The sequence below is a fragment of the Mustelus asterias genome, chromosome 7 (genome assembly GCF_964213995.1).
Source record: "Mustelus asterias chromosome 7, sMusAst1.hap1.1, whole genome shotgun sequence".
In the NCBI taxonomy this organism is placed as follows: Eukaryota; Metazoa; Chordata; class Chondrichthyes; order Carcharhiniformes; family Triakidae; genus Mustelus; species Mustelus asterias.
The window spans coordinates 60,341,120-60,360,629 of NC_135807.1; the positions used below are offsets into that span (position 1 = coordinate 60,341,120).

The window sequence follows — 19,510 nt, forward strand, 5'->3', positions numbered from 1 at the left end:
CATGGCCTCACTCGTCCCAAAACTGTAAAATCTCACCTGAAGTCAACAGACATTTCTATGGCCCACTCCTCACCCAATCCAATTCCTGTGGCAGGCAGAACGGTAAAATTTCAGCGCGTGTCTCACTCAATCCTTCACTTCCTCTCCATGGAAAATATCTCAACTAATGGCAGGAATACCAAGGCAAACCCACCTTTATATGAAAACTAAACGAATCCCTAGGTTAGTATTGCCACAATTGGGCAGGTGATTTCCCCAACCCAAAACAGTGGCAGTGATGCAACTAGAGACAAATCTGAGATTATGGCCAGGATTCTCAAAAAAAAATCTAAGTTCCCAATGTGTGGGGAAAACAGGAGTATTTCCTGCTGTTTTTTTAAAAAAATGAAACTACCAAAGTGAATCTCCCAGAACTCTGAGCACTGCAGCGGGATTCACTCTGGTAAGCAGGGGGCTTGTTACAGAGGTTATTACAGCCCAAGAGGCCGGCAGCATAACACTGAGTGGGTTATTGCACATGCGTCAATCTGTCAGAGCGGAGATTGGTGCATGCACCGTGGCCCTCCCATTGCCAGCCTCCCAATCGCTGGCCAGCCTGTAACCTCCCCTGATCACTAGCCTTCCCATCATAGCGCACCCCCCACCCCCCCCTACAATCGCTAGCCTCCTGAACCGCCTCGTGCCAGCCCCTATGTCCTCCCAACCCTAGTAAGAACTCTAACAACACCAGGTTAAAGTCCAACAGGTTTATTTGGTAGCAAAAGCCACTAGCTTTCGGAACAGGCTGTTCCTTCATCAGGTGTGTGGAAGTTCTGATCACAAACAGGGCACAAAGACACAAACTCAATTTACATGAATAATGATTGGAATGTGAGTCTTTACAGCTAATCAAGTCTTAAAGGTACAGACAATGTGAGTGGAGGGAGCATTAAGCACAGGTTAAACAGATGTGCATTGTCTCCAGGCAGGACAGCTAGTGAGCTTTTGCACATCCAGGCAAGTTGTGGGGGTTACAGATAGTGTGACATGAACCCAATATCCCGGTTGAGGCCGTCCTCATGTGTGCGGAACCTGGCTATCAGTCTCTGCTCAGCAACTCTGGGCTGTCGTGTGTTGTGAAGGCCGCCTTGGAGAACGCTTACCCGGAGATCAGAGGCTGAATGCCCGTGACCGCTGAAGTGCTCCCCAACAGGAAGAGAACAGTCTTGCTTGATGATTGTCGAGGGGTGTTCATTCATCCTTTGTCGTAGCGTCTGCATGGTTTCCCCAGTGTACCATGCCTCGGGACATCCTTTCCTGCAGCTTAACAGGTAGACAACGTTGGCCGAGTTGCAAGAGCAGATACTGTGTACCTGGTGGATGGTGTCCTCGCGTGAGATGATGGCATCCGTGTCGATGATCCGGCATCAACGTGCCGGATCATCGACACGGATGCCATCATCTCACGCGAAAACACCATCCACCAGGTACACAGTACCTACTCTTGCAACTCGGCCAACGTTGTCTACCTGTTACGCTGCAGGAAAGGATGTCCCGAGGCATGGTACATTGGGGAAACCATGCAGACGCTACGACAAAGGATGAATGAACACCCCTCGACAATCACCAGGCAAGACTGTTCTCTTCCTGTTGGGGAGCACTTCAGCGGTCATTCAGCCTCTGATCTCCGAGTAAGCGTTCTCCAAGGCGGCCTTCACGACACACAACGGCGCAGAGTCGCTGAGCAGAGACTGATAGCCAGGTTCCGCACACATGAGGACGGCCTCAACCGGGATATTGGGTTCATGTCACACTATCTGTAACCCCCACAACTTGCCTGGATGTGCAAAAGCTCACGAGCTGTCCTGCCTGGAGACAATACACATCTCATTAACCTGTGCTGAATGCTCCCTCCACTCACATTATCTGTACCTTCAAGACTTGATTAGCTGTAAAGACTCACTTTTCAATCATTATTCATGTTTAATTGAGTTTCTGTCTTTGTGCCCTGTTTGTGATCAGAACTCCCACCCACCTGACGAAGGAACAGCCTGTTCCGAAAGCTAGTTGCTTTTGCTACCAAATAAACCTGTTCGACTTTAACCTGGTGTTGTTAGACTTCTTACTGTGTTTACCCCAGTCCAACGCCGGCATCTCCACATCATGACTCCCAACCCTGGCCAGCCCCATCCCCCCGACTGTCCCAAACACCCGCCCCACCCGATGATTAGCCCCTGGGCTGGGAGAATCCCAGCCAATCTTTAAGGAATTTACTTGTTATTCCCCATTTTGGTCTGGAGATTTACAGTGAGCCTTTCGTTTATAAGACTTCCATCTCAACTAAACTTTTGGTCTGTCACCAGAAAAAAAATGTTAATACCTTACGGATAACAATGACAACAATAAGGAATATTTAAACCAAAGTAACTCTGGGTAACATTAGGGCAGAAGAAAAATAAAGGTTAGGCTGGAGCTCTGAATGTTAAAGTTGACTTTCTTTCAAAGAACGTTCAAATCCATATTTATTATGGACAATCTACCATTCTTCTCCATTTGTTCCACCTTCACTTATGACTAGGAATACAATATGGCCTCAAAAGCAAGTGATGGATAAGACTCCAAAGGTTTAAATATTCAGAGTACTCAGCACTATAACATCTGTGGCCCAGAACCCAGATTAAGCCATAAACCCTGATTTTAAGCACACCTCATCACACTCACCCCATTCCTAACAAGAATAGGGCACAGAAGGGATTAAAATCAGGCATACCCTTCCCTCTGCAGTTCTGTAACACTGTTGTCTACAATAACTTTTATTCTTTGTATCAGGCAGTGAAAGGAAAATCTGTGGTGCATTGGATCCAGGGCCAGAAGTGCCCAAGTAAAAGATGCTAGAAATGTTTGAAAGGTTTGAGTCGGAATTAATGGGTGCTTTTCAAATTGGAAGGCAGTAACTAGTGGGTGCCACAGGGATCTGTGCTGGGACCCCAGCTATTCATAATATATATTAATGATTTGGATGAGGGAACAAAATGTAACATCTCAAAGTTTGCAGATGATACCAAGTTGGGTGGGAGGGTGAACTGTGACGAAGATGCAGAGATCCTTCAGAATGATCTGGACAGGTTGGGTGAGTGGGCTAATCAATGGCAGATGCAGTATAATTTGGATAAATGTGAGGTTAATCACTTTGGAAGCAAATACAAGAAGGCAGTTTACTACTTGAATAACTGTAAATTGGGAGAGGGGAGTGTGCAGCCGGACCTGGGTGTCCTTGTGCACCAGTCACTGAAGGTAAGCATGCAGGTGCAGCAGGCGGTAAAAAAGGCAAATGGTATGTTGGCCTTCATTGTGAGAGGGTTCGAGTACAGGAGCAGTGATGTGTTCTAACAACTATACAGGGCCTTGGTGAAGCCACACCTAGAGTATTGTGTGCAATTTTGGTCTCCTTTTCTGGGGAAGGATGTTCTTGTTCTCGAGGGAATGCAGCGAAGGTTTACCAGGCTGATTCCGGGGATGGCGGGACTGATGTATGAGGAGAGATTGATTAGGTTAGGATTGTTTTCGCTGGAGTTCAGATGAATGAGGGGGGAATCTCAGAGACTTATAAAATTCTAACAGGTCTAGACAGGATAGATGCAGGGAGGATGTTCCCAATGGTTGGGGAATCCAGAACTGGGGTCACAGTCTGAGGATTCAGGAGTAGACCATTTAGGGCGGAGGTGAGGAGACATTTCTTCACCCAAAGAGTTGTGAGCCTGTAGAATTCATTACCACAGGAAGTAGTTGATGCCAAAACATTGAATGCATTCAAGAGGCGGCTGGATATAGCACTTGGGGCAAATGGGATCAAAGATTATGGGGAGAAAGCAGGATTAGGCTATTGTGTTGGATGAATAGCCATGGCGGAGCAGGCTCGAAGGGCCAAATGGCTTCCTCCTGCTCCTATCTTATATGTTTCTATGTTTCCCTGTATGCCAGGAGGTGTTCTTCTTAGTCTTATAAGGAATCGTCAGGTCATCTCCGCCCCGGGGCTTCCTTTTCCGCCACTGCCTCTAACTCTAACTCCCACTCTACTATCACTATTGCTGCACACTGCACTAGTTTCTTTTCTCCTGTAACAAATGTGATAACATTTTGGGGGTAATTTCACAAAATCACAGTCCCAATGACAAAGCCAATGACAATGCTTGAAGGGTGCACAAGCTGAAAACTGAACTCCAATATAATAGACTCAATTCTCCAAATTACACTTCCAGCTTGCTGGGAGCACAGGATCATAAAATTATCTATGTTGGGTATGCCTATGACTTACTCTATGCTTTCAGTCTAATTCCTTGGCTTTACATTTCAGGGTTTACTTTCAGCCCTGTTTCACAACCAAAATGTCATTGTTGCAGACACAGAAGGAAAGGCAGTATCAAATCACCTGAACTTTGCACCTGCTGAGGACAGTCACCACTTCATTCTAGTGAGGTGGTCAGCAGTGATATTCATTTAGTTTCAATGCTGTACAAACTAGATATGCATGGAGCTAAGGCAAGGTAACTGGGACATCTTTATGCATTTATTATCATGTAGTCTACCCTGAAACTCAACAGGTTGTTGCAGATGCACACTTTAAAACGCAGCAAACCTTGGCAGATTGTTTGAAACCTTCATAAAATGGTATGGAGACAGATGGCACTGTCCCAACTGCAGAATTCAGATTGAGCAGAGTTGTGCATAATGAAGAAGTTAGTTTTGTAAGCTTCACATTTTTCCCAGCTATTTACATCGATGCAAAGGCTGCTAAAGCCAGTAAATACTTCCCAGTGCTCGAATCAGCATGCTCTATGCACATCCCTAGAGTTAGAAAGTGCACTTCTTGGCAGAATCAGAACTTGAAATGTCTTTGCATTTGGGGACATGAGCTTTTCTTCAAGTTAGCACATCAGTGAACCAGCTGTTGCTTCCAACCTTCTTTGTTGAAATCTGAATATCAGGGAAAAATGCAAGAAGTTGCCAAATGCACAAATCAGATCGATCCATACTAATTTTAAAACTTGCTGACCAAAGCCAAACTTAGATGAATTAATTCTGATGTAGTCAAAATGTCAGCAAAGAAAAGTGATCCAAGAAATTAAAATTTTGCAAGAAGAACATTCCTAGCCTATGCTGTAAAGTAATATTCATCAATGGGAGAAATCTAACTCAGTTGATCACTGACAGTATTCCTATGAATGACAGCAATAAAACAAACAAGGTTTGGACTCAGCATGAGCCTTCCCTCAGCAAACAGACATATCATCAGACTGAAAAGATAGTGCCTTGGCACAAACTTTCTAAAGGACAACATTACCAGGTAATTTTTTGTCTCCTTACCCACCAATGCTATCATGATCTTATTTGTGTAAGACAAAGTACAGTACCTTAAAGGTCCTCACGCAAGCAATATTGAAAATACCTACTAAAAGTGTATGCACTCACTCGCAGGCTATTACAGCAACACTCCGTGTGTCTACAGATTAATGAGAAGTCCAAACCCATGAAGGGGGCAGGGGAAGGGAAAAATGAATTATTTTATATGGATGTTTGTAAAGAAAAGTAGCACCATGTTCATTTACTACAGATATAATGGAGTGATTTTATATTTTAAATTTGAGTTTATAATTGATTCTCTTTCTTTTATAGCCACTACTAAGAAAACATTTATGAAGAACCAGCAATTTCCCCAGTACCACTCAAGTATTTGACCATAACCTTCCATTTTAACAATTTTGTTTGTTACTTTTTAACTGTTCTATTGGTTTTCTACTGTTTTAAAATGGCTAGTTTTCACCATGAAGTACAGTCTGGTTCTGAATTTTTGAATTAATTATCTACTTTCACTAATAGCACAAAGCAGACTAAGTTAATCCGATCAGTAGAAATTAATGTGCTTCTCTGGATTAGTCTGAGCTCAAAGCATTACAGCGAAGCTGTTAATAAATTAAAAGTTATTCTCTCATTCTTAAAATTATTTCATATTGAATCAAACACCAAAAAATTACTACCTTTATGATCTGCACCATCTGGATTCAAATGCATTCTCTTCTGGCATTCTGAGCAGCTCATTAGAAATCTGGTTACCGCCTCTCGAGGTAAAAAGGCATAGGTCTCTGAAATCTGAAATTAATCACAAAAAGATCATCATACTAAATCATCCAAATGCATTCCAAAGTTTATAGTTTAAAACCAGAGCTCACTCAAAATGCTTCTACCCTTACTTTATTGTATAAAGGTAAAACAAAGCAGCTTGTTACCAAAAATATGTAAAAGTTCTTCCCATCCATAAATATACTATGGTTGCTTTTTGATCAGGAAAATAATAAATTTTGGGAATCCTTCACTTTCCATCTTTACACCAGTCTGGTCAGTGTCAAGAAGACACCCATTTTTTTTTAAAGTTCACAAACACTGAAATTTTACTGTTAACTTGTGGTCTGTTATTACTTTTTACTTCGAGACATAAGTGCTTTCTGAATTACTGAGATTTGTAGAATATTTGTGAAGTGAGTGAAGAGGGTTTCCTTCCTGAACAACTGAAAAAATATACATATTACCCCTTGAATATGAAATTTAATTGAATGCATCAATTGAAACAATATGCAGCAAAAACAAAACTCAATAAATGGATGCTGAAAATACAATCACAACATCTTTGAACAGCCCAAGAAGACTTAACACATAGTTAACCTTTTCTAAGGCTGATTTGGCAGAGGACTAACAGGAGATAGGCAAAAATAAAGGAAAAGAAAGATGTAATGATACATCTGCAATTGACAGAGAATAAGCATCTGACCTCCTGTATTGATGGCGACTGAAATTCAAGTGTTGTTATATGAGGTGCGTGCAATTTTGGGGAAGATGGTGGAGTAGTGGTATTGTTGCTGGATAGTGATCCAGAGCCCTAAGGTAATGCACTGGGGATGCGAGTTCAAATCCCAGTGGTGGAATTTGAATTCAATAAAAACATCTGAAATTAAAAGTCTAATGATGGCCATTGTCGATTGTCATAAAAACCTATCTGGCTTACTAATGTCCTTTAGGGAAGGAAATCTGCTGTCCTTACTTCATCTGGCCTACATGAGACTTCAAACCCACAGCAATGTGGTTGACTCTTAAATGCCCTCTGAAGTGGCCGAGCAAACCACTTGCATCAAATTGCTAAAAAAGTCTCAAAGGGATGAAACCGGACTGACAACCCAGCATTGACCTCTGCACCGGAAATGACAGCGGCAAACTCAGCCCTGCCAACACTGCAAAGTTTTCCATAATCATATCAGAGGGCCAAAATTGGGAGAGCTGTCTCACAGACTAGTCGAGCAAAGTCTGACAGAGTCATACTCATGGAACCATACTTTATAGACAATGCCCCAAACACCACCAAAACCATCCCTGGGTATGTCCTATCCCAGTAAGAGTTTTAACAACACAAGGTTAAAGTCCAACAGGTTTATTTGGTAGCAAATACCATTAGCTTTCGGAGCGCTGCTCCTTCAACGACTTTAACCTGGTGTTGTTAAAACTCTTACTGTGTTTACCCCAGTCCAACGCCAGCATCTCCACATCATGTCCTATCCCACCAGCAGACCAGACCCAAGAGAGGTGGCAACACAGTGGTATACATTGGGGAGAGCATTGCCCTGGGAGGTACCCTGGGATTCTGGATTCCATGAAGTCTCATGGCATCAGGTCAAACATAGAATTTAGAAGCAGGAGTAGGCCATTCGGCCCATCGAGCCTGCTCTGCCATTCATTGTGATCAGGCTCTCTAAATGTCCTGCCCCTTACTTTAAACCTATACCCCCCCCTGGTTTTTGACCCCTCTAGTAAAGGGGAAAAGTTCCTTCCTATCTATCCTACCTATGTTCCTCATAATTTTGTACACCTCAATCAGGTCCCTCCTCAGCCTTCTCTGCTCTAAGGAAAACAATCCCAGCCAGGCAACATCCCAGCCAGGCAACATCCTGGTTAATCCCTTCTGCACCCTCTCTCGTGCAATCATATCCTTCCTATAGTGTGGTGAGCAGAACCAAACGCAGAATTCTGGCTGTGGCCTAATGAGCATTTTATACAGCTCCATCATAACATTCCCGCTCTTATATTCTATGCCTCAGCTAATAAAGGCAAATATCCTATATGCCTTCTTAGCCACCTTGTCTACCTGTCCTGCTGCCTTCAGGGATCTATGGACATTCACCTCAAGGTCCAACTAGTCCTCCGTACTTCCTGGCATCCTACCATTCATTGTGTATTTCCTTGCCTTGTTGGTCCTCACACAATGTATCACTTCAACTTTTCAGGGTTAAATTCCATTTGCCACTGTTTTGCCCATCTGACCAGCCCATCTATTTCATGCTGTAATCTAAGGCTTTCCTCCTCATCATTTACCACACTACCAATTTCTATGTTACCTATGAACTTACTGATCATACCTCCTACATTCACGTCTAGATCATTAATGTACACTACAAACGGCAAGGGATCCAGCACCGACCCCTACACCACTGGACACAGGCTTTCAACCACAAAAATAACCTTCAACCACACCCTCTGCCTGCTGCCATTCAGCCAATTTTGGATCTAATTTGTCAAATTGCCTTAGATCCCATGGGCTCTCACCCTTTTAGACCATAAGACCAAAGATATAGGAGCAGAATTAGGCCATTCGGCTCAAGTCAGTTCCGCTATTCAATCATGGTTGATAAGTTTCTCAATACCAATTTCCCGCCTTTTCCCCATAACCTTTGATCTCCTTACCAATCAAGAACGTATCTCTGTATTAAATATTCTCAATGACCTGGCCTCCACAGCCTTCTGTGGCAATGAATTCCATAAATTAACCACCCTCTGGTTGAAGAAATTCCTCCTCATCTCAGTACTAAAGGGTCATCCCTCCATTCCAGAGCTGTGCCCTCGGATCCTAGTCTCACCTACCAATAGAAACAACTTTTATCCCCACTCTCTCCCATGTGGAATCTTGTCAAAAGCCTTACTGAAATCCATATAAACTACATTAACTGCACTATCCTCATCTACATAATTAGTCATCTCCTCAAAAAATTCAATCAAATTTGTTAGACAAGATCTCCCCTTGACAAAGCCATGCTAAACATCTCTGACTAATCCTTGCTTCTCCAAGCGGAGAGTAATTCTGTCCCCCAGAATTTTTTTCCACTAGTTTTCCTACCACTGAGGTTGGACTCACTGGATTGTAATCACCTAGTTTATCCCTACTTCCCTTCTTGAATAATGGTAACTCTCCTGTAGCCAGAGAGGATTTGAAAATTAGAGTCAGTGCCCCCGAAATCTCCTCCATACCTCCCACAGCAGCCTTGGATGTATGTCATTGGGGCCTGGGGATTTAAGTCTGCTAAACTGACAAACACCTCCTCCCTCCTAATTTGTTTAATCATATCACAGTCCCTCTTCCTGGTTTCTATACCTACATCATCCTTCTCCATAGTTAACACAAATGCAAAAAACTTATTTGAAATCTCACCTATGTCTTCCAGCAAAACACAGATTGCCACATTTGTCCCGAATGAGCCCCACTCTTTCTCTGGTTATCCTTATATCGAGTCATAGTCATGTAGTCATACAGTGCAGAAAAGGCCCTTCAGCCCAAAGAGTCTGCACCAACAATAACTACCACTGAATTCACGCATATCCCATTTTCCAGCACTTGTTCCATATTCTTGAATGTTATGATATTTCAAGTGCTCATCCAAATCCTTTTTAAAGATTGTAAGGTTTCCAGCCTCCACTACCTTCGCAGGCAATGCATTTCTGGTTCTCACCACCCTCCGAGATTTTTTTTTCTCAAACCTCTTCTAAGGCCAGAATTCTCCGGCTGTTCACGCCCTGCTACTGCTGCCAGTAAGGAGAGAATTTGGCGCTCAGCCAAATCTCCTTTCATTGCAGGAGGGCCAGAGAATCCTGCTGACATGAACGGCCAGAGAACCGCGCCCTAAATCTCCTGATGCCGTATAAAGAGCCTTCTGAGTTTCTGATATGCATCTTGTAGGTTGTACATAATGCACTACTGTATGTCAGTGATAGAGGGAGTGAATGTTTGTGGATGGCATGCCAATCAAGCAAGCTGCTTTTTCCTTCATGGTGTCAAGTTTCTTGAGTGTTGTTGCAGCTGCACTCATCCAGGCAAAGGGAGGATATTCCATTATATTCCTGACTTGTGCCTTATAGATTGTCAACAGCCTTTGGGGAGTCAGGAGGTGAATTACTCACGCAGATTCCTAGCCTCTGACCTGCTCTTGTAGCCAAAGTATTTATATGGCTTGTCCAGTTGAGTTTCTGGTCAATGTTAATCCCCAGGATGTCGATTGTGGGGGATTCAGCGATGGTAATGCCTGGATATTATCCAGGACTTGCAGTATTTGGATAGGAGACTGCTTTCGTACCTGAGGAGTTGCAAATGGTGCTGAAGATTGTGCGGTCATCAGCAAACATCCCCACTTCTGATCTTATGATGGAAGGAAGGTCATTGATAATGCAGCTGAAGAAAGTTGGGCCTATGATATTCCCCTGTGGAACCTCCTCAGTGATGTCCAGGAGCCGAGATGATTGACCTCTAACACCCTTAACTATCTTCCTTTGTGCCAAGTATGACTCCAATGGGCAGAGTTTCCTCTGATTCCCACTAACACCAATTTTGCTAGGGATCCTTGATGCCACACTCGGCAGAATGTAGCCTTGATATCACCTCACCAGCTTATTGCTGTGGTCGCACCACTTGATAGCACTGTCAATGACATCTTCCATCGCTTTGCTGAGATAAAGAGTAGATTGATGGGATGGTAATTGGCTGGATTTGATTTGTCCTCTTTATTAACAGGATATACCTGAGCAATTTTGCAAGTTGTCAGTAGATGCCAGTCTTGTAGCTGTACTGGAAAAGTTTTCAGTATTACTGCTATCAAGGGTCCTTTCAAGCTAAGTGAGCCACCAGAATACTTGGATGAGTAACAGGGGATGTGCTAGCTGTCAAACACCATCTACAAGTTCAGCAGAACTGCAATTTAATGAAAAATAGGTGCATATCTGTTCTGTCATTAATTAGGTTAGCAACTGGCTATAAATGGGAAACTAAGCACATTGTGTTGAATGTCACAATACAACAGTTAGTCTATGGTTTCTCGGGACTTTTGCAGAGATTAATAGAATCAATGAAATCTTTTGGATGCATCCGTGACCAAATGCTATATCTGTGTGTTTGTGGCTCTGCTTCTTCAGATGTGCCTAACTGACAGTCATGAATCCTCTGCAAAGTGATAGAACAGTCTTTTTTGTTAAAATAAAAATTTTATGATGTCCTCCTTAACTCTTGTGTCCTCCAAAAATCTATCCTTCACCTCCTCCCATTTCTCCGCTATAGACTGCCTTCTGGTGATATCAGCTGAAAGCACAACATTAAGTTTCACATGTACATTGACAGCTCTACTTCACATCTGGAGTAGGTTAAATGGAAATCACTACCAAATTTGAGGCTTCCAGTTACTCACAGTGACAATTCTTCTAATTTTGATTAAATTTCGCTAACTTGAGGGGAGTTAGTTTCTGTACACACAAATTGAAGTCATTCAATTTTTGCATTTTTCTGAAAAGGTTAAATTACTGGAAAATAAAGTGGAATTGAAGCCCAAGATCAGCCATCATCACACTGAACGGTAGAGCAGCTTAACAGGCCATATTGTCTTCCTCTGCTCCTATTTCTTATGTTATTTTGTTCTCATCATCATTTCTCTTGAATCCATCACTGTCACTAAATTATCAAGGCCGCTAGTTAACATCCAGTACTGGATGAGGAGACATCTCCTCCAATTAAATATCGGAACGATTGAAGTCATTGTTTTTGGTTTCCACTATAAAATCCGTTTCCTAACTACTGACTATATCCCTCGCCCTGGCAACAGGCAAGATTATGCCTGACTGTTTGCAGCCTTGGTGTCACATTTGCTCCTGAGATGAGCTTCCTTTTAATTTGATTTGATTTATTATTGTCACATGTATTAACATACAGTGAAAAGTATTGTTTCTTGCGCGCTATCCAGTCAAAACATACCATTCAAAGAGAAAGAATCGAGAGAGCGCAGAATGTAGTGTTACAGTCATAGCTCGGGTGGAGAGAAAGATCAACTTAATGCAAGGTAAATCCATTCAAAAGTCAGACAGTAGCAGGGAAGAAGCTGTTCTTGAGTCAGTTGGTACGTGACCTCAGACTTTTGTATCTTTTTCCCGAAGGAAGAAGGTGGAAGAGAGAATGTCTGTGGTGCGTGGGGTCCTTAATCATGTTGGCTGCTTTTCCGAGGTAGTGGGAAGTGTAGACAGAGTCAATGGATGGGAGACGAGTTGCGTGATGGATTGGGCTACATTCATTTGAGGCTTCCAACCTCAAATTTGTGCTATCCCTCAGACCACCCTTGCCATCTCAGCTCGTCTGCTGTTTATTCTTATTCATGCCATCATTACCTCTAACCATTGTACTGCTGGCTACTCTCCCACATTCTACTGTGCAAACTTGAAGTCATCCAAAACTTCAAATTTAAGTTTGCAGACAACACAAAGGTTGGTGGATTTGCAGATAGCGATGAGGATTATCAGAGGATACAGCAGGATATAGATCGGTTGGAGGCTTGGGCAGAGAGATGGCAGATGGAGTTTAATCCGGACAAATGTGAGGTAATGCATTTTGGAAGGTCTAATACAGATAGGAAATATACAGTAAATGGCAGAAGCCTTAAGAGTAGTAATAGGCAGAGGGATCTGGGTGTACAGGTACACAGGTCACTGAAAGTGGCAATGCAGGTGGAGAAGGTCATCAAGAAGACATACGGCATGCTTGCCTTCATTGGCCGGGGCACTGAGTTTAAAAATTGGCAAGTCATGTTGCAGCTTTATAGAATCTTAGTTAAGCCGCACTTGGAATATAGTGTTCAGTTCTGGTCGCCACACTACCAGAAAGATGTGGAGGCTTTGGAGAGGGTGCAGAAAAGATTCATCAGGATGTTGCCTGGTTATGGAGGGTATTAGCTATGAGGAGAGGTTGGAGAAACTTGATTTGTTCTCACTGGAACGACGGAGGTTGAGGGGCAACCTGAGAGAAGTCTACAAGATTATGAGGGGCATGGACAGAGTGGATAGTCAGAAGCTTTTTCCCAGGGTGGAACAGTCCATTACTAGGGGGCATAGGTTTAAGGTGCGAGTGGCAAGGTTTAAAGGAGATGTACAAGGCAAGTTTTTTTTATGATGTGGAAATGCCAGCGTTGAACTGGAGTCAACACAGTAAGGAGTCTAAACAACACCAGGTTAAAGTCCAACAGGTTTATTTGGTAGCAAATGTCACTAGCTTTCGGAGCACTGCTCCTTTGTCAGATGGAGTGGAAATTCCACTCCATCTGACGAAAGAGCAGCGCTCTGAAAGCTAGTGGCGTTTGCTACCAAATAAACCTGTTGGACTTTAACCTGGTGTTGTTAGACTCCTTACCAAGTTTTATTTACACAGAGGGTGTGGGTGCCTGGAACTCGCTGCCAGGGGAGGTAGTGGAAGCAGATACAATAGTGAGTTTTAAGGGATAGTGAGTCCGGACAAATACATGAATAGGATAGGAATAGAGGGATTTGGTCCCCGGAAGGGTAGGGTGTTTTAGTTCAATCGGACAGCATGGAGGGCCGAAAGGCCTGTTCCTGGGCTGTAATTTTCTTTGTTCCACTGCCCGTGTCTTAAATCCCCCATAATCCTGTGCTCACTGACCTACACTGACTCCTGGTCAAGGAAGTCTTGATTTTAAACGTCTTATCTTGATTTTCAAGTCCTTCCATTGCCTCACCCCTCCCTATCTTTATAAGCTCCTACACAGAAACATAGACATAGAAACACAGAAGATAGGAACAGGAGGAGGCCATTTGGCCCTTTGAGCCTGCTCCGCCATTCATTACGATCGTGGCTGATCATCCAACTCAATAGCCTAATCCTGCTTTTTCCCCATAATCTTTAATCCATTCGCCCCAAGTGCTATATCCAGCTGCCTCTTGAATCCATTCAATGTTTTGGCATCAACTACTTCCTGTGGTAATGAATCCCACAGGCTCATCATTCTTTGGGTGAAGAAATGTCTCCTCTAATATTTCATTCCTTTTCTGCCACTCTTTTCAACCCACTTCCAGAAATAATCCAATTTCTTTGTTTTTTTTCTCAGCACTTACTTAATTTTATGACAACCATGTAACTGGTTGTACTAACCTTCAGCTTCAGTCCCATTATCCACTCTGAGCTCACAATGTTAGCCTTTCTACTTACCGGTCGTGTTATTGAAAGAGGTGTAGGTCATTCAACCCCTCAAGGCTGTTTCACCATTCAATCACATCATGGTTCATCTGCATCACAGCATCACTTAGAATCATAGAAACCCCAGAGTGCAGAAAGAGGCCATTCAGCCCATCGAGCCTCCGCTAACAATTCCACCCAGAACCTATTCCCATAACCTCACGTATTTACCCTGCTAATATCCCTGACACGAAAGGGCAATTGAGCATGACCAATCAACCTATCCTGCACATCTTTGGACTGTGGGAGGAAACCGGAGCATCTGGAAGAAGCCCACACAGACACAGGAGAACATGCAAATTCCACACCGACAGTTACCCAAGGCCGGAATTGAACTCTGGTCCCTGTGAGGCACAGTAAGAAGTCTCACAACACCAGGTTAAAGTCCAACAGGTTTATTTGGTTGCAAATACCATAAGCTTTCGGAGCACAGCTCCTTCGTCAGATGGAGTGGATATCTGTTCTCAAACAGTGCAAACAGACACAGAAATCAAATTACAGAATACTGATTAGAATGCAAATCTTTACAGCCAACCAGGTCTTAAATGTACAGACAATGTGGGTGGAGGGAGCATTCAACACAGGTTAAAGAGATGTGTATTGTCTCCAGACAGAACAGCTAGTGAAATTCTGCAAGTCCAGGAGGCAAGCTGTGGGGGTTACTGATAATGTGACATAAATCCAACATCCCGGTTTAGGCCGTCCTCATGTGTGTGGAACTTGGCTATCAGTTTCTGCTCAGCGACTCTGCGCTGTCGTGTGTCGTGAAGGCCGCCTTGGAGAACGCTTACCTGAAGATCCAAGGCTGAATGCCCGTGACTGCTGAAGTGCTCCCCCACAGGAAGAGAACAGTCTTGCCTGGTGATTGTCGAGCGGTGTTCATTCATCCGTTGTCATAGCGTCTGCATGGTTTCCCCAATGTACCATGCCTCGGGACATCCTTTCTTGCAGCGTATCAGGTAGACAACGTTGGCCGAGTTGCAAGAGTAGGTACCGTGTACCTGGTAGATGGTGTTCTCACGTGAGATGATGGCATCTGTGTCGATGATCCGGCACGTCTTGCAGAGGTTGCTGTGGCAGGGTTGTGTGGTGTCGTGGTCACTGTTCTCCTGAAGGCTAGTTTGGGTAGTTTGCTGCGGACAATGGTCTGTTTGAGGTTGCGTGGTTGTTTGAAGGCAAGAAGTGGGGGTGTGGGGATGGCCTTGGCGAGATGTTCGTCTTCATCAATGACATGTTGAAGGTTCCGGAGGAGATGCCGTAGCTTCTCCGCTCCGGGGAAGTACTGGACGACGAAGGGTACTCTGTCCACCTGTGAGGCAGCAGTGCTAATTGCTGTGACTTCACTGCCTTTGATCCATATCCTTCCTGACGAAAGATTTATCAATTTCAATCTTCAAAATTTTAATTTACCCAGCAATTACAACTTTTCATATGAGAGTCCCAGATTTGTCCTACATTTGGGGTGAAATTTTATGCACTATCACGGTGGCAGTGGGGCCATGAAATGCAGTGAGCCATTCAAATGGAGATGGACTTCAACAGGACCACAATATTCCACAGGTGTAAAATTCTGCTCAGCGTGTGTAAAGAGGGTTTCCTGATATCACACTTGAATGATCTAAGGTCTAAATTTGAAATTGTGCCCCCTTGTTCTGGATTCTCTCACCAAAGGAAATAGTTTCTCCACATTATCCCATCAAATCCATTTATCACTTTAAGCACCTCAATTAGATTACACTTGGTCTTATAAACTCAAGCCAATTTCATGCAATCAGTCCTCATTATTTGACCCTTTAAGTCAGAGGTTCTTTACTTTTTTTGCTTTGAAGTTCCCATCTATGTTATAAAAAAATCATGAAAGCCCATACCACAACACAAGTTCTGTATAAAAATTAGTTTTACAATTAAACATATGTATTTATCATTATTTTTGTTTCACATGATGTGACACTTGTTGCTGCTGGACATCAGGTCAAGGTTCAGAAGAAGAGTCAGCATTGCTGCCTCACAGCGTCAGGGATCCAGGTTCGATTCCCAGCTTGGGTCACTGTGTGGAGTCTGCACATTCTCCCCGTGTCTGTGTGGGTTTCACCTGGGTACTCCAGTTTCCTCCCACAGTCCAAAAGACGTGCTGGTTAGGTGCATTGACCATGCTAAATTCTCCCTCTGTGTACCTGAACAGGCACCGGAGGGGACTTTCATGGTAACTTCATTGCAGTGTTAATGTAAGCCCGCTTGTGACTCTAATAAATAAACTTTTAAAAAAACATATTGCAGCTGCAAGCCTTCTTGCACCTCCATGAGGGGTGAAGCTCAATTTCTGGCCATGAGCTGAATTGAATGGTCATGGTGTTCAAACGCAGGTTTAAAAACGTATATGAGAGAGAGAGATAGAAATGTAATGGGTTGCACAAAGCCAACATTATACAAATTATCTGGCTATCTATGGCAGTTGAAACCATTTTGGGGATCAGGTCTACAGAACCTGAATGTTCCCTATGGTGGGGGAGTCCAGAACCAGGGGTCATAGTTTGAGGATAAGGGGTAAACCTTTTGGAACTGAGGCGAGGAGAAATTTCTTCACCCAGAGGGTGGTGAATTCACTACCACAGAATGTAGTTGAGGCCAAAACGTTGTCGGATTTCAAGAAGAAATTAGATATAGCTCTTGGGGCTAAAGGGATCAAGGGATATGGGAAGAAGGGGGATCAAGATATTGAATTCGATGATCAGCCATGATCAAGATGAATGGCGGAGCAGTTTCAAATGGCCGAATGGCCTACTCCTGCTTCTAGTTTTTATGCTTCTATTATTGTTTATCAAAATTTGTGCAGCAAACGGAAAAGATTAGAATGATCCATTAACTCATCTGCTCCTCTACATGAAGCAGTTTGTATTGCCCCTTCATCAAATCAACTTGATTTCTTTCTCTATTCTGACAGCATGCAAATCCAAATGAATGGCTGAGCAGGATCAAAGGGCCAAATGGCCTACTCCTGCTTCTAGTTTCTATGTTTCTAATCCTGATTGATAATCCCTGCTTTATCCACATCTTATCTCACCAAGGAACTCACCAAGGCTCCTTAGGCAGCACGTCCAAACCATTGACTGCTACTATCTAGAAGGACAAGGGCAGCAGATATCATAGAATCATAAATTCTGGTATCTGGGAACTCCACCAACTGGAGGTTTGTTTCAAAGTCACTCACTATCCTGACGGAAATATATCATTTCTTCACTGTCACTTGGTCAAAATTCCTCACTAACAGCACTGTGGGTGTACTTACACCTCAGGAACTGCAGCAGTTCAAGAAGCACCTTCTCAAGGGCACTGGGATGGGCAATAAATGCTGACCTAGCCAGTGATGCCCATGTCCCGTAAATGAACAAAAAAAGTCAACCTGTGTTCACTACCTAATTGGTTATCAGTCTCCCTAATGCCTCAAATTTGAAATTTTCATCCTAGTGCTTAAGTCCCTTTACAGCCTTGTTCCTCCCTATCGCTAACACTCTTCAATGCCATTACCCACCAAATTGTGAATTATTTCACATGACCACTTATAGAAATGGATGCAGGAACATAATGAGGATGGAGAGAGGAGATAGAGCAAGATCTTTAAACAGCAGGTGAAATTTTTAAAATATGGTGTTGGGGCTTCCAGAGTCAATGCAAATCAGTGAGGACTGGGCAGGTGGGTGAACAGGTGCCTTCAATAAGATATAGGCAGCAGAGTTTCAGATGCGCTGAAGTACAGTCTGTAGGTGCACAAACAAGGATAATACTGGGTCCTCTCTCTCCCTGTAAGTATTTAATTAGAAAGTTGGAAAGTAATCCATCAGGTGATAAGATTGAAGAAACAGCTGGTTCCAATTCCACTGTGAACAGCCACCACTGTGCACTCACCCCTTCCCCGGCCATAGCTTAAACTGCTAACTTGTTTCAGGAAAACCATAAGGTTATTCGTAGAGTGAATAGTGGGAGGGCATATATTTTTTAAAATCACCTTATCATAATGGGGGAAAGGCAGCCTTCATAGTTAAGGTGACACAACTGATATTCAGTTAAGGCAACAAAAACAATAATGGGCCCAGAGTCGTGAAGCTGAATGGGTATGAAACAATGGGCAGATTTACAGGCAGGAATGGAGGTGATCAGCATCCAAAATACCTGTACCCTCAATATTGGCAGGGCTATTCAGCCCCCAGGCAGAGCGGATGGCCAATTAGGCTCGTTAAGAACCTTGTCAACTCTAATTAATGGAGGCTGACTGGAAAATTTGAGTCAGCCTTCAGTTTCACGCACCCAGGGGAGAGGTTAGGTGCCTGGCTGCAAGAATCATCTTAATTAAAGCTCTAAAAATGTTGGTGAGAGGGCACCTCCATTTTGAAGCACCTCAGTTACTTTTTATTATACGCTGTTCCTCCTCTCAAGCTGGAGGCCTCTGATTGGCCCTCTAATTTAGAGTGTCGACCCACCACTCTTAATTGGGCAAAGAACCTGATTCCATGTCAACTTAAGGGGTACTTCCATCAAACTCTTAATGAGTGACTGTTTTTCCTGAGACATGTCTCCTGCCCCAGCAGAGAAAATTCAGCTCAATAAGAGGCCCAGGGACGAACCTCCTGCCCACCTTACTGAAATATTCATAATTCATTGGCTTCCTCTCATTTTCTGGTGCCAAAACTCCTCAATCCGGTCCACACGCCAGCCTCATACATTTGAACCTCTTGCTCCAGCCTTATTGGCAATTTCCACTGCAGAAATATGGCATGCAGAAACACTACTTTGCACAACATCCAACTGTTTAAAGCAGACTGAATTCAGTGACCCTCATGCCATGAGACATTTGACGTGTATTTTTATCTGGCAAACTCATTTCTGGAAGAAAATGCCTTTTGGATCCAAATTATTGCATAAACGACCAGAAAATGGACAAAATAGTTAGTGAAACTTACAACTCAAAAGCATTTCAAAAATCGAAATCAGAAAGTCTAGATTTGAAACTACAGTTAATGTTCATGAGGGAAGTGGATAGAGAGAGCGAGAGCGAGAGCTGCATCAGCAGACTGCACAAGGATCACACTCTAATTTTGGCTGACCCAGTGAAACCTTTGCATGACCCCTAGAGAACTGTATATTCCCAGTTCATAGGATTCTTGCAGT

General features: G+C 43.3%; 1 protein-coding gene across 2 annotated transcripts in view; it reads right to left on the bottom strand.

Moving 5' to 3' along the window:
• Positions 1-19,510, bottom strand: part of LOC144496096 (nucleolar protein 4-like) — a 339,666-nt gene that overhangs the window by 261,401 nt on the left and 58,755 nt on the right. For both annotated transcript variants that reach the window (XM_078217066.1, XM_078217065.1), the window contains exon 3: positions 6,015-6,126. In XM_078217066.1, coding sequence (XP_078073192.1) covers positions 6,015-6,126 — 112 coding nt within the window. The remainder of the gene's footprint in view (positions 1-6,014; positions 6,127-19,510) is intronic.